We start from the raw sequence: 15,095 nt of genomic DNA, 5'->3' as shown, positions 1-15,095 counted from the left end.
TTGAATTATAACAGTGTTGCTCAGGAAGTCATTATTTTTCTTCTAAGTATGTGCACATTGCACTGTTAGATCAAATATCTGAATGCAATATTCTATATATACAAACTAAATCTTGTATATTTTATACAAATGTCAAGTGGAATTGTAGAACATTGTTAGCATGTACATTTGTAAAATTGATTTTTAAATCTTTTTGCCCCTTATTTTTCATATTTTAAAAGATCTTCAAAATAAAGTTTCTATTTTATTCAATCTAAAATGGAAGCTGGTGAATTTAATTGACTAAAGCATACCTTTTCTCCCCTGTCAAACTATTCGATATAGACACTATGTAAGATAGAATTGCCAAAGGTTTACCACTCAAATTTCTCCTTTGTTATTCTGAAACAAAATCCATTGGATTACTTATAGGATGTAAGTGAAATAAAATGAAAACAAATTTTAGATGAATGTTCTTTGAGGGTTCTTGTGTGTCAGAGAACTATCTCATAAGACAGGGTCCAGGACTTAGCAAGTTGTGGATCAGCCATATAAAAGATGTGCTCTGTATATGAACTTTATTATGAAACAAACTTTCTACTTAATTTTAAAAAATTACTTAACAGTATCAAAAAGAATTGATAAAGTTCTTTGGAGCTTTAATGGAGGAATTTACGGTGTAATCCTTTTTTTCCCCTACTTTTACAATCATCTTGATCTTAAAATTATTTAATTACATATGATTTTTTTTAATAAAAATAAAGTTTAACTCCAGAACCTTCAACCGGATCATATTAGGGCCAAGTCACTGATACTATACCTTTGAGGTAGTTGGGAAGGAAAGGTTAACATCCTCTGAATGTGTTACTGCTCTGGTATCCAGTGTCAGTCAGTCCCTGATGCCAACAATCATGCTAATACACTCCCAAATCTCTTGGTTTGTTATTGTGACTTCAGTCACCTGGAATTTTTTTTTTTTGGTGATGGTGTGTTCAAGAATATTTGATACTGGCATCCCTGCTTAATGGAGTTACTCCTCCAGGTAAAATCTGTATTAACATATTAGTTCTATCAAATATATTTAAGTAGGTTCAAAATAAAAACATCTTAATGTAAAAACAGGACACAATTTTATTTTGTAAGAATTTAATATGTAAACAAATGCCAAAAAATAAGCATTATAGCAACAAAACAGGATTGCTTTTTAGGTAGCAATTTCAAGACACTTCATCAACAAGTATACTTTTTTATATATAAGACTATCTCTGTATTAAAAGTTAACGTTCCCTATGGAATAACTTCAGTGAGATTTTAAGCCACAAAAACAAGATTCACTAGCAAAGAAATTTGCAAATACTTCCAGCCTGTCCTCACAAGTAGTCTACTTTAAACTTGTAAAGATATTTTTCTGAAGAGGAAAGAAAATGCACATAGTGGGGAGATAGATGGCTGGGGCTTCCCAAAGCAAATCCTGTCTTACCATCTGCAGGACTAAAATGCCGGGGACAGATTGAAAGCTAGGGGGAAAAATTGCTGTATCTTTTGTGTGTTTGCCCTATTCAAGCAGTTACCTGCAGATTTACAATAAAGCAAGTACACAGAACTACAGACATAAGGCTTTAGAAATGAAATATTAGCCTAAGGTAATAAGGAGCTGAGAGAATAAAACACCTGTTAATTATCAATCCTAAATGACTATTTGCCCATTACAAAATTAACTTTAAAACTTTGAGATTTTTACTCAAGTACAGTAGATTGCTACTTTAAAGTAGCCTTATTTTAATCATTTTCCATTTAGAATCTTAAAAACTTTTTATAAGCTCCTTTAAACAAATAATTCACATATGATCAACTAATCACTGAACTAATGGCTCACACACCCATCTTCAATTATCTGAGGAAGTATTATATTTGAAAGTGATTGTTTTCCTGAGAAAGCTATGTTACAAATATGGACAAGACAAAATTTCCCCATCAGAATACAAGATGGGAAAATCAGATTGTAATGTATTTTGTGAGGAAAACATGTTTGTTTCTCAAAACTGTTTTCAACCATTTTTATAAGCTACAGTTTTTTAGAGGGCCAGACCAAATTTAAATGAACAAGTGATTATTTCTATAGGCTAACAGGATGAATGCATATGGTATATTTTGGTTGGTCTTTAAGCAGTTTTTATAGGAAATTGTTTACAAGTGAAGAAACTAAGGCACAGAAAACCAAGCACAACTTCAAGATCAAGTTTATTAATTGTAAAGGTAGAAATAGAATCTAGGGCTCTGATTCTCAGGTTAGAGGGCAATGGGTGATATCTTCCCAAGAGGGAAAAATAATTTATTTGGGTAGGTAATATTTTTTATTTATTGATTGATAGAGAGGTGGGGGGAGAGAGAAACAGTGATTCATTGTTCCACCTCTTCATGCAGTCATTTGTTGATTCTTATATGTTCCCCAAGCAGGAATCGAACCTGTGACCTAGACATATCAGGACAAGCTACCCATCCAGGGCTTTGGTAGGTAATATTAAATCATTTTTGAAATAGATAATATGAATTCCCTTCCAAATCTTTGGCATTTGTGAGTCTTTAAGGCTAAGGTTTTTAGGTATTTCCCCCACACTCCCAATATAAAAAGTCAGGGGAGCTAGTTTTTAATTAAAACAAAAAAAGATTAATCTCAATTTCAAAGTGACCTGAGTTTTATTCTGCACTGTTATATAAATCAATTAGATAGCTATGGGTTCTTTAAAATATAACAGAAACCATTATACCTCACAGATTTCACACATGCATTCTACCGTGAGATTTATACAACTAGAACTTAACCACCACTTCGGTAAAGTACAAATTTAAGTAAGATGTCTTAGTCTAATTTCTCATAAACCCAAATATTTAAAATACCAAGTTTATTATAGTGAGATGATGATTAAGTCTTATATTGTATAATATAAAGATAGCCCCAAATTCAAGTATTTTTAATATTCATCCCAAGTCTTTGTACAGACACGTAAGCTGTGAAATTTATACAGCTCCGACTGGCATTTTTCCTTGTGGATATTTTTGATCACTAAACTTCTAATCTCATATGCACTTGTAAGAAGAGCTCAGGTAGGTTTATGTAGTCACAATATAGTAGCACAGAACATACCATGTAAAGGTAAAAAGTAAAATTATTTTCAAGTTTCCTTGTTTTTAAAGTGCTCCATGTGCGGTATTAAATCAACTTACAGGTTACAGAAATCTGTGATGAGGTCAGCAGTCAAACAAGAATAATTTGTTCAAGTATGAAAAACACAGATTAAAAGATGTACATTCTAAGCCACATAATACCCAAAATAAAATTCTCACTTGAATACTTAAGTGGGATTAAGAGATGTTGAGAAGGAATGTCAGAGTTTCAGAGACTTATTGGTCAAGTGACTAGTGTGTAAATTCAAAGTGCTTCTGACTATTTTGGTAACAAATATTGTCCAACAAAACAGGAACAAAAATAAAATACTTACTCATTCCTTATCAAAAATAAAGTAGGAAATAAGTCTGTCCAAATGTTCAGAAGCTTTATCATAGAAATATTTTTTGAGAAATTTCATAGCTAATAGGTTGCTTCATCCATGTCGTCATCACTGTCTGCGCCAAAATCTTCTCCATTGTCAAAGTAGGAATTAATGTAGTCATTTTCCTAAGGAAACATTAAAATAAATGAGTAGTAACATTATTAATAAGGAACATAATGTAAGCTGTCCCTTTAAGTTTATAAATACCAAATGTAGGTAATAAAATATACCAGGCTTAAGACAAGTCTCTGCTATGCCATCTGCTTAGAAAACACATTTGCTTTCACCAGCATCTACCTGTGCTGCTTTCTTCAAACCACCCTCTCCTACTATTCTCAGACCCCAAATAACTAAAAGAACATGAAGGGGTGCCCATTACACTTTAGGAGAATGATTCATTCAATTCATTACACCTCAGTGGGATGACACATGGTTTAGTTAGCTAAACCACTGAACACTTATTTGAAAAAAATGTACAGACACTCAAGAAACAAAGCCTATTTACATTAACATTAGGCCACATCAGAACGGAGGTTTCAGTCACAATGTACAACTGAGCAGAAGCAGAGGAATTTTTGTTTTCTATCAAAAAAGGCCTCAAGAAACCAAATCAAAACTTGAGGATTCCACCCTGACTGGTCTGGCTCAGTGGTTTGGGTGTTATTCTGCAAACCAGAAGGTTTAAATCCTGGTCAGAGCACCTGCTTGGGTTATGGTCCAGGTTCCCAAATGAGGGTGTATGAGAGGCAACTGACTGATGTTTCTCTCCTTCTCCTTCCCTTCCATTCTCTCTCCAAATAAATAAAATCTTAAAAACAAAAAACAACTTGAGGATGCCATATTACATTCCACCCAGGGCAACTCAATTTCCATTAGTTTAAGAGGGATTATAAGACTATTACCCATGTAAATGACTCGAGGCATTTCTGTTTTCTATTAAAAATTCAAAAATCCATTTTAAATATTGATTAAAAGAAATTTAAGGAAATCATTAATCAATTGTAGTGTAAGGACTGCATTAGGAATTTGATTGGAACCATTTCTTAAGACAATTGAAAAAATTTGGACACTGGCTTACATAACATTTAATGATATTAAGGAATATTTCATTGTGTTAGTATAATAATGACACTGTGATATTATTAAAGAGCCCTTATTTTGACTACATACTGAGATATTTATGAATGAAATGATATAATGCCTAGGATTTGCTTTACAATAATCCAAGGCAGATGGGTTTTGAAGTGGGGAGACAGGAGCAGAGCAGGTGGATGAATGAGTGATGGAAAGATCGGCTATGTACTGATCATTGTTAAAGCCAGACTGTTTATTTTAAGAGTTACTAGATTTTTGCACATGATTGAAGTCAGTCACAACAAAAAATTAATCTCCATATCTCTACTGTCTACAGCAAGAATTATGACAGTGTAGGAAATAAGACTATTCCCAAAAGAAAGTTTCCTGGATATCAATTTATATTCAGATATATTTTTCATTACTTTGTCTCCCCTAAACTGTAAGTTTCTATATCTGGCTAATACCCTTACCATTTCCAGGAAGTTGGCTTGGCTTCTCCAGAGCCAAGAAATCCAACAATGTCTGGAAACCGGCTGAAAACCTGAGGCCAATCAGTAGGGAAGCACGGCATGATTGGGAGGTTGAAAATATGGAAAGGGACATGACATGAGGAGTATGGTCCCCAAAAAGGGCAGGACAATTAGCCCCAAATAGGATGAAGGACATTTCTTTCATTAATAGGAGGAGGGAAGGCTGTTTGTTTGAAGGCAGAGGACATGAAATAAGTTTTCTCTTGATGGCTTTATTTTCTGTATGAAGGTACTATAGCTGCTAAAAGTGAAAGAGAAGGTAGTCAAGGAGAGGGATTATAAAGAAAGATGATCTAAAATACTTGCTATGGAGAACTGACCTGACAAGAGAAACAGAAAATGTGTTAGCCAGCAAAATGGGAGAAGTGGTTTTTTTTTTTTTTAAACATGGTATCAGTTTTTGTGACTCCTCAGAAAAGCTCAACAGGCAGGTTTGGAGGGGAAAAGAGGGAGACAATGGAATAGATCAAAGGTTGCTTTGGTCTAGAGTATTTGCTGGGAGACTACGGTACAAGAGCAATAGCAAGAAAGAAACTGAGAGGTGAGCAAGAGCTCTTCAGGGAAGGAAATGCAAGACAGGGAACCCATAAAGACAAAAGGATCAGAGGATTTGGCAGTTTTAACCAAGTCAGTGCGCAGCAATATAGTGAATAATCTGGAAAGAAAACTGGAGGCAAATGCGGTATGTTTAATTTTAAAATATTTAGAGTTAAAATTTATCTGAAAGAATAAACAAAGAATACTCAATTAAATCCTGAAAAAGAATGTAACATGCCCTAAAAATATTAACAAATAATCAGAAGATTCTAGTCATTGGAACAGCTTATGATGGTTTAGAAATAGATCAATGGAACAGAGTCCAGAAACACATCTAAGTAGATGTGGAATCTAAGAGTTGATAGAGCAGAATTTCAAATCAACAAAGAAAGCAAATTATTTAAAATGAGGTTAGCAGCTATTTGGAAACAGATAAAAATAGATTTGTATAACTCTCCTTTTACACAAATATAAATTTCAAAAGAATCTGAAATATAATGCAAAATAACAAAAGTGTACAATAAAGATTTCATAACTGGAGGAGTTTCAGGTAAAGAAGAGTTCCAAGTGTGGTGTGAGAAGCTGAAATGGAGTGAAGGCAAAGGTCAATGAAATGAAGAAACTCTCAGCCTAGGATTACTGTGTGAGCTCTCTACAAAGTCCCAATTAGGCAGTGATCAACAAAGTTACCCTGCACAAAAATATCTGGGTTGAGTGCCAGTTATTTTGAAATGCACCATGCTTCTCAAAGTTACTTTTATCCCATATTCAATTCGACATCACTATAACCTCAATGCTATAATAATTCTCTCAATACAAAGGAATTGATGCCAGTGATAATAATACACCCCTGGTTCCCATCAACTTGGGTTTTGTTTGTTCATTTTCATCTATATCATATATCTGATTTCTTATTAAATAATTCTTAACCTTAGTTACTTTGCTACCCTTCCAAAATAGACCATTACCTCTTCCTGCTCTTCTTCATCGTATTCCTCTTGTTCTGCACCATCATCTTCCTCATCATCGTCGCCTTCTTTATTTTTCTCTTTGCTTCCTTCTTTCTCTTCATTTTCCTCATCCGATTTTTCACCATCTCCTCTCTTTTCCAGTTCCTGTTATAAATGAGCTTCATTAACTTACTTGGAAACTGCTAAACCTGAACTTCCGACTCAGCCTCAAGGGAACACAGTCACCAATCACTTTATTCTAATTCTCCCATACCAACACCTCATAGGAAATTGTGAGTTAACAGAAGAAGGGAGGAACTTCCTGTCCTATCAAGACACTAGTATTTTATTTTGTTACTTTGTAACAGGATCCCAGGTAATGCTGGGGTATCAGCTCTATGCACAGTGCTTAATTTTTATGGATTCTATCATACCTCCTTCAAAAATAATGAATTAACTCAATTTATGGCGAGGAACTTTCAGAATGTTATTTTTCCTCCTAACATAAAAGGAGAAAAGAGAATGTAATGGTACTAATTCTAAATGTCTATATTTTAGTTTATAAGTGAAATTATTTAAAACAATATCAAGTGATATAGGGGTGAGTTGTCCTATCCTGCAGATTACCCATGTCTTTTCATTTCTTCTCTCCCTCATTATTTACCTCCCATTTCTAGGAATTTTGCTTTTTAATATATCTGGCAGGTTGAGTAAGAAGAAATACTGAAACACAATTCACAGTCAACATTAGTACTTATAAACAACTCTACAAGAGGAGGCAAAAGAGATGCAGAGTTAGAAAAGCTTTGATTGACTGATGGTTCTAGTTATCCAGCCTGTTAAAATCACTATGCTACTGTCTCATAACTTTAACACAAAAATTTACTTTAATATATCCTCATATTCCTATTACAACTACAAACAATTTTCTTCTATTTGAAAAAAAATGAGCTGTTTTCATTACTGTCACGATTCATTCACTAAATTATATGCTTAATTTGCACAAGTGATAGGATTTCACAAGCTTTCTAGGAGGTGGGTGTACCAATAATTTCATGTATTAATAATAATTTAGCTAAGATGTGAATATTCTTAAACAGTAATCAGAACACTAATTCATAAGTATGCAAACACTCCATCCTATTATAAGGCATTTGCTTAGTAGATTACATAGAGAGATAAAACACATTTTACACATTTGGAGTAACTACAACTTAGCTATTCCTCTATTGGTTCTTATTTATTAATTTAAAAAATTTTATTACATTTAAATTTAAATTTAAGAAAGTCAAAGACAACAGAAAGACTACATCAGATAAACTCAGTTTCTAATCAAAATTCAAACTCTCACTTCACCCAACTAAGACAAAAACAAATAAGACCAAGATAATTATCTTCATACTGACCCATCTTGCCTTATGTAATGTATTACTACAATAGAAATGTGTGCAAGTTTTCCAAATGCCAATGCTTTGGAAATCTGCAAGTAAACAAAACAGTATTTACAGATATTTTGAAGAGTCTATAAATATACACACACCTCTTTGCGCCATCTTTCCCTGCCGCCATAATGGTACATACAACCGTCCTGAAGGATGCTCTCAAGAGTATCAACAATGGCAAAAAGAGAGGCAAACACCCTGTTCTTATTAGACCATGTTCCAAAGTCACTGTCCAGTTTCTAATGTGATGATGAAGTATGGTTATATTGGCAATTTTGAAATTACTGATGACCACAAAACTGGGAAAATTGTTGTGAACCTCACAGGCAGGTTAAACAAGTATGGAGTAATCAGGCCCAGATTTGATGCGCAACTCAAAGACCAAGAAAAATGACAGAACAGCCTGCTCCGTCCTGTCAGTTTGGTTTCATTGTATTGACAACCATAGCAGGAATCATGGATCATGAAGCATGATGAAAACACACAGCAGGGAAAATCCTGGGATTCTTTTTCTAGTGATGTAATACATACATGCAAATGAAGTGCCTCGATGAACATTAATATGTGGATATTTTATTTTCTATTTTAATGACCATAGTGACAAGGCCTACAACCCGTAACTTTGTGTAGTTAATAGGGAACTGTAGTGCTATTCTGACTCTGCAAGAAAGCACTATATTTGAAAAATTATGCTATTGGCTATTACTTCATAATTAGCAATGAAATTATTTAAACTAGTTACATAAAAATATTTTTTAAATATAAAATTCATTCCATGCTTCATTTCCATTATCGCTACCTCAAATACCTTTAAATAACCTCAACTTCATTTGTATTACAGAGCTAAAGCAAATCCATAAAATACATGAATCAGTTAACAAAAAGATTTATTCAATTTTTAAAAATGATTAAGAGCTATCTATACACATTGTCTCATTACTTCATTTCTTTTTGCATTAAGCTACTAGTTTTGGTTCTTCTCCTTACTAATCTTAAGTTTTCTCTTCTATGTGATTTAACTATTTAGCCCTTCTACTTTACATATTTAAGAATAATGTGAATAATATAATGAGAAAAATATTAAAAATGGTTAATTTATGGACAGGATACAGTTCTTCTAGTTTGAATACCGTATGGCCACTCTATTATAGTTCTCCTTGTATGTCATGCAGACATAGGAAGCTCAAATACTAGTTTATTGGTGTCTGGTGATTCACATGTTAATTATGAGATTTGAGTATATGTCACTCCCTCTCTATTCACAGGAGTTTATTATAATAAAATTTGCAACCGCTTTTGCTGAAGAAATTAACCATAATAAAGTCATCTGCAAGCTAATTTTGCTGTTAAAACTGCTAACTCATTGGGATTTCTAAATTTAAAACTCCAGTCTTAAAAATGTTTACACTGAAAAAGGTGTTCAAATGCAGGGAATAGGAACACAATTTGTTCTGATGAGAAACCACATTCAGAGGTCCAAATCAATCTTCGTTATAGCACATATCAATTCACAACTCCTTTCCAGGAAGCTTTACAAACAGTCAGAATCTGTGTTCAATCAATACGAGTTGGCTAGGTCTACAACCCCATCCATCATTCCACCACAGTTAAACCCGACAGCAGACAACACCATTCCTTCAACAACTCTCTTGGCTTTATTTTCAGACATGTTATCTCCAACTGAAATACTGATAAAAATAAAATAACAAAAATACAAGTTTCTGTTACCATGTAGCTGGCCAACTTGGCTAGGCAAGTAAGTTTAAAGGAACGAAGGAATAATAATACCTATCTCATCTGTAAGTAAAGAACAAAATATTCATCTCTCTTTGTTGTAGTGAAGTCTTAATCAGTGTAAATAGTTCATCGAAAAGCCTGGTAAATAATGTTTCCAATAAGTGCTAGCTGCTGTCATTACCACCATCATCATCATCATCATCATCAGTGCAAGATAATACATGCATTAATAGAATAAATTGGTATAACCCTCATGGAGAGTGACCTGTTAATAGTTATCCATAAAATAACATATAACAATAGTCTTGACAAATCCACTTCTAGAAATCTACCCTACACATGTGAAATGACATACTTAACATGAATTCCTTGCATATAATAGTGAAACACTACATGAAATATAATGTCCATCAGTAGAGTATTGATTAAATAAATTATGGTTCATTCTTATAATGCAGCCAAAAGAAAAGAAAAAAAGGAGGCAAGACTATATAGAATGACATGGAACCATCTGCAAGATATGTTAAAGTGATAAAATGAAAATGCAAAAATGTACATGCCACCTTCTGTTCTTTTATGAGAAAGAAAAAAATTTGTATTTGCTATGCATAAAACATATCTGGAAGGATATATAAAAAACTGGTAACATTGGTTGTCTATAGGAGGGAACAGAATGGAAGGACAAATTTTCAGTTAATTGAATTTTTGAATTTTACATCTTTTGTTTTTGAAATATTAAAAAATGATATAAAAATAAGTTCCACAAGCTATGACTTTCCCTCAATAGAATCTTCTACACTTAACATGCAACAGAAAAAAAGCATTAAAAAAGTATACATACAACAATAGGAGAAAAACTAAAAAATTTTTTTGAAGAAATGCATTTGAGGTATGTAACTCATTTCTTTCCCACACATAACTCAAATGCAAGGGGAAAAGATGGACAGAGTGGGAAAGGGTGCAGGTGACAAAAGGTGAGATAAGTTGACAGGTGAGTGGTAGAGAAGGACAGGATGGAGTCCCTTATCTCCCAGCCAACAATGTTCAAACCTTTTCCATTACCTGTGTGCTGGGCTCAGATCTGTCAAATCCACATTATTAAAAAGTGAGAGAAGGTGGAAAGTTTAAAGAAGGCAATAGGAGGTATGAAAATTTTTCAGTTCACTCTTATAGTAAGAATAAAACCTTACCTCAATTTTTTTCAGTACATCTGCAGTATTAGTGACTGAAGTGTCTTTGCTGGTATTGTTCACCTTTGTGGATTTTAAACCTGCTGAATTAAATCCACTGTTAACACATTTTTCTATAACAGCAATGGTGTATTATATTTCTTTGCCTTTTAATATCCTGCCTAGCATAGTGGTGTGTCATACCAAGCAGTCATATAATTTGCAGACTGAATTCATTGTCTAAAAGAATAAAAAAAAAAAATCAGTACACCTCACCAATTTTCCATGATAAGGGTTAAATGATAAACACTTAATATGATATTTTCTAAGACTGTAACCAGCTGTCTTTTTACTAGTACTGAAAATCTGTACCAGCAATTAATGTCATTCAGGCCAAAATTGCTAAAATATTACCTCTGATAAAATCATTAGGACCAGTGAAAAGCTCTCACAAATATGTTATCTGCACTGACTTCCTGTTCACTGATCAGAGTACTTTATTTTAACTAGGGAAATTTTACCACGTTTGGAAAATAAAAAACAAGTGCAGAGTAAATATGCATTTGCCAATGGTTAAAGGGATGAGAAAGAAGTTACATTAAGTGCAACATAGCACTATATTTAGAATGAAGTTTAAAATGGTGAACATATCCATCATATGAATGAATCTGAAAACTCAAAGCAATATAAATAAAATGTGTTAATAGCTTTGGGATAATTATTTAAGCCATATTAAAAATACTGCATTTCAGGTTACTCTGAAACTGCAGAGCTAGAAAATTATTTCACATATAGGTCCTGCCGATCAGTTACCAAAGCATTATGATATGCTACAAAATTGTTACTGTGATCGAAAAGTATTATAGTTCTTTCCCAAAATCCAACTATATACTATACCCAGAAATTACTTGGTAACAGAAGAAAATGTAGCTCAGAAAGATGTAATTTAGTTAAAGATTAACATTTAACCTACAGAAGAAAAAATGTTTAGATTGTGGTGGATGACCAATAACTAATGGAATTATAATGTACTACATTATTCCAAATTGGCCCTGGGGGAGTCACCAAGCTCAGAACTCCCAAACGTATATATTAGTGAGATTTGTTCAAACACAAGTAATGGTTAAATTTAATGACAAGTAACTTTCTTGGTCCTCCTTGTGGGCAAAGACTGTTTAATTTGAACTACAGCACATAAAAATACAGTATAATAAATGAACAAGATCTCAATATATTGTAATATTTATGCCAGATAACATTAGCTAAAAATGTAATTTACTCACACCATTAAGTCGTTTTCTCTAAGGATCTTTTATCAAATTATTTAAATTTCATAGCACATAAGTCTGTTAAATAGATATTATGGAACATAGGTACACAGACTTATTAAAATTACTAATATCTTAACCAAGAAAGTAAGTTGTATACTCAAGTCCACTCAGCATGTTTTGCTACTTATGATTCTGGCTTTATATAATGCCTAATCCTTATATATATAACTGGGGGAGAAGTGTCAAATTACCAAAACTTGTTAAAAGATTGTTTTAACCCCAAAACATTAACATGAATTGTTTTTCCATCTTTGGCCAAATGTATGCTATTCTAGCAAATCAAATTCAAGGAGCAGGAGATCATGGGGATATCTGATTTGTAGTCAAGTCAGAAAGAAGTTTGGGGAACCTGGGGATCTACTAGTCACGATTGACATCTGAAGTGGAAAGCAGTCTCATGGGACAGAGCCCTAAACCTGTGGGGGTCTGTGCTAACTCCAGTTAGCGTCAGAATTGAACTGAAATATAAGACATCCAGTTGGTGTTGCAAAGAATTGTTTGGTGTGGGAAAACACTCCACATATCTGGTATCAGAAGTATTGTGAATGGTAGTAATATAAGAGGAAGGAGAAAAACACAGCAGGAGTGTTTTTCCCACAGATTGTTATCCAAAATATACCAAAAGCCCTTAAAACTCAACAATAAAAATACAAAAAATCCAATTAAAAAAACTGCCCAAAGACATTAACAGACATCTTGCCAAACAAGATATACAAATGGAAAGTAAGCATATAAAAAGATGTCGCACATCATATGTCATCAAGGAAATGAAAATGAAAATGAGATAATGGGCAAAATCGAGAACAATGAAAACACCAAATGCCGGCAAGCATGTGGAACGACAGAAACGCTCATTTATTGCTGGTGGGAATGTAAAATGGTACAGCCACTTTGGAAGACAGTTCAGTGGTTTCTTATAAAACTAAACATGCATTTACCACAGAATCCAGCAATCATGCCTTCTGGTATTTACTCAAAGGAGCTGAAGACTTATGCTCACACAAAAACAGGTATTTATAGGAACTTTATTTATAATGGCCCAAACTTGGAAACAACCAGGAAGTCCTTCAGTAGATGAATGGATACACAAACTATAGTACCACTAGACAATGGAACATTATTCAACATTAAAAGGAAATGAGCCATCAGCCATGAAAAGTCATGGAGAAAACTTAAATGCATATTACTAAATGAAAGAAGCCAAAACTGTATGATTCTAAGTATATGATATTTTCAAAAAGGCAAAACTATGGAATCAGTAAAAAGATCACAGGCCATCAGGGGTTAGGAGGAGGAAGGGATGAATAGACAAGAGTACAGAGGGTTTTTAGGGCATTGAAACTACTCTGTATGACACTCTATTGGTGAATATGTCATTACACATTTGTCCACACCCACAGAATGGAAAGAACAGGGAAGAACACAGTGGTAAACTATGGACTTTGGGTGATAATGTCAATGTAGGTTCGTTGATTGTAACAAAAGTACCAATCTGGTGGAAGATATTGGCAATCAGGAAGCTATGCATGCATGTGGGGCAGAGACTTTGTGGGAAATCTGTCTTTTCTGCAAACCTAAAACTGCTCTAAAAAAAATAAGGTCTATTGAAAACATCAATAAGGCCAAAAATAAAAATAAAAGGCGTGTATGGAGGGAATTTGTTCTCTTAGTTACTAACCTAGTTGTTCTTAACTTCTCTGGCTACTTCCCTTTTTTTCTCATTCTTTTTACCAAAATTCTCTAAAGACTCATCTATGATAGCTGTCTCCATTCCTTGAACTCCCATTCCAATGTTTTAACTCCCTCCAATCTACTGAATCCCACCTCTAAAAATCTTTAAAAAGCTCTCACTGAAGTCAGCAATGATCAACAAGTAAAAATTACCTTATATTTCCCAATCTTTACCTTATGGACCTCTCAGCAGCATTGTTAAACGTCCTTTAACACTGTTGACCACCTTCCGAAATACTCTTCACTTTTGAATACTCTTCTGTAACCTCATTCTCTCTGTTTCTTCTCCTCTTCCTCTTCCTTTCTTTCCATCACCTTTCTTCACTGATTCAATTTCCTCTACCAGCTATTAAATTTTGGTATTCCTCCAAGCTCAGGATTAGGCCTTCATTTCAAGTTCTTTAATTTCACTCTAGACAATCTCATCCTTTTTCACAGTCTCAGTTATAATATCTATTCTGATGACTACTATCTCCATTTTGAGGTCCATCTCCCTATATCTAGCAACATATCCAGCTTTGTTATTTGTATATTTCAAAAACAAAAACAAAAACCCATAACCCTAAATACCATCTTTGAATTATAATTTTTCCCTCTCAAATCTGATCTTTCTCCAAAACCCCTCCCCCAACCTCATCTTAGTAAACTCCTATTCATTCTTTAATCTGGAGTCCAATTCCATCTCCTCAAAGAACTTTTCCCTGACCTCCCAATGAGAATAGTGGGCTTTTATATAATGTTGTTACTAAGTTTGACTGTAAGCTCCATTAGGGCAAGGATTGTTCCCACACTGCTCTTAGCAATGCCTGGCAATAATAGGAATTCAACAATTATGCAGTGGAATTATGAAAGTGCAATACAACAGAAACTTTCATTTTGACATTTAAGTCCCCAAATTTTACCAATTCCAAATGTTTCAATTAACAACTAAAAATCAGGCAATATAACCATTTTGAAACTTTCAAATATGTAAATAAAATTATCTACATAATTGAAAAGTCCTAGCACAATGAAATTCCATAATTAAAGAAAGAAAACAAAAATAAACAAAACAAAAAATC

General features: G+C 33.6%; 1 protein-coding gene and 1 pseudogene across 3 annotated transcripts in view; one reads left to right on the top strand and one right to left on the bottom strand.

Annotated features, from left to right (window-relative positions):
* POLR3G (RNA polymerase III subunit G) overlaps nucleotides 1-15,095 on the bottom strand; it is a 35,305-nt gene that overhangs the window by 3,462 nt on the left and 16,748 nt on the right. For 2 of the 3 annotated variants that reach the window (XM_090276479.1, XM_090276480.1), the window contains exons 6-8: nucleotides 10,994-11,076; nucleotides 6,643-6,789; nucleotides 3,480-3,655 (exon numbers count right to left, since the gene is read on the bottom strand). In XM_090276479.1, coding sequence (XP_090132605.1) covers nucleotides 3,569-3,655; nucleotides 6,643-6,789; nucleotides 10,994-11,076 — 317 coding nt within the window. In that variant the 3' untranslated portion in view covers nucleotides 3,480-3,568. The remainder of the gene's footprint in view (nucleotides 1-3,479; nucleotides 3,656-6,642; nucleotides 6,790-10,993; nucleotides 11,077-15,095) is intronic. The other variant, XM_090276482.1, reaches the window with a different exon arrangement.
* On the top strand, nucleotides 8,195-8,582 carry LOC150008690 (small ribosomal subunit protein uS8 pseudogene; annotated as a pseudogene).

This window comes from Furipterus horrens, unplaced genomic scaffold (assembly GCF_987537825.1).
Source record: "Furipterus horrens unplaced genomic scaffold, mFurHor1.1.pri manual_scaffold_5, whole genome shotgun sequence".
Classification (NCBI taxonomy): domain Eukaryota; kingdom Metazoa; phylum Chordata; class Mammalia; order Chiroptera; family Furipteridae; genus Furipterus; species Furipterus horrens.
The sequence above is the reverse complement of the archived record's forward strand: the minus strand, read 5'-3'. Positions and strand labels throughout refer to the sequence as shown.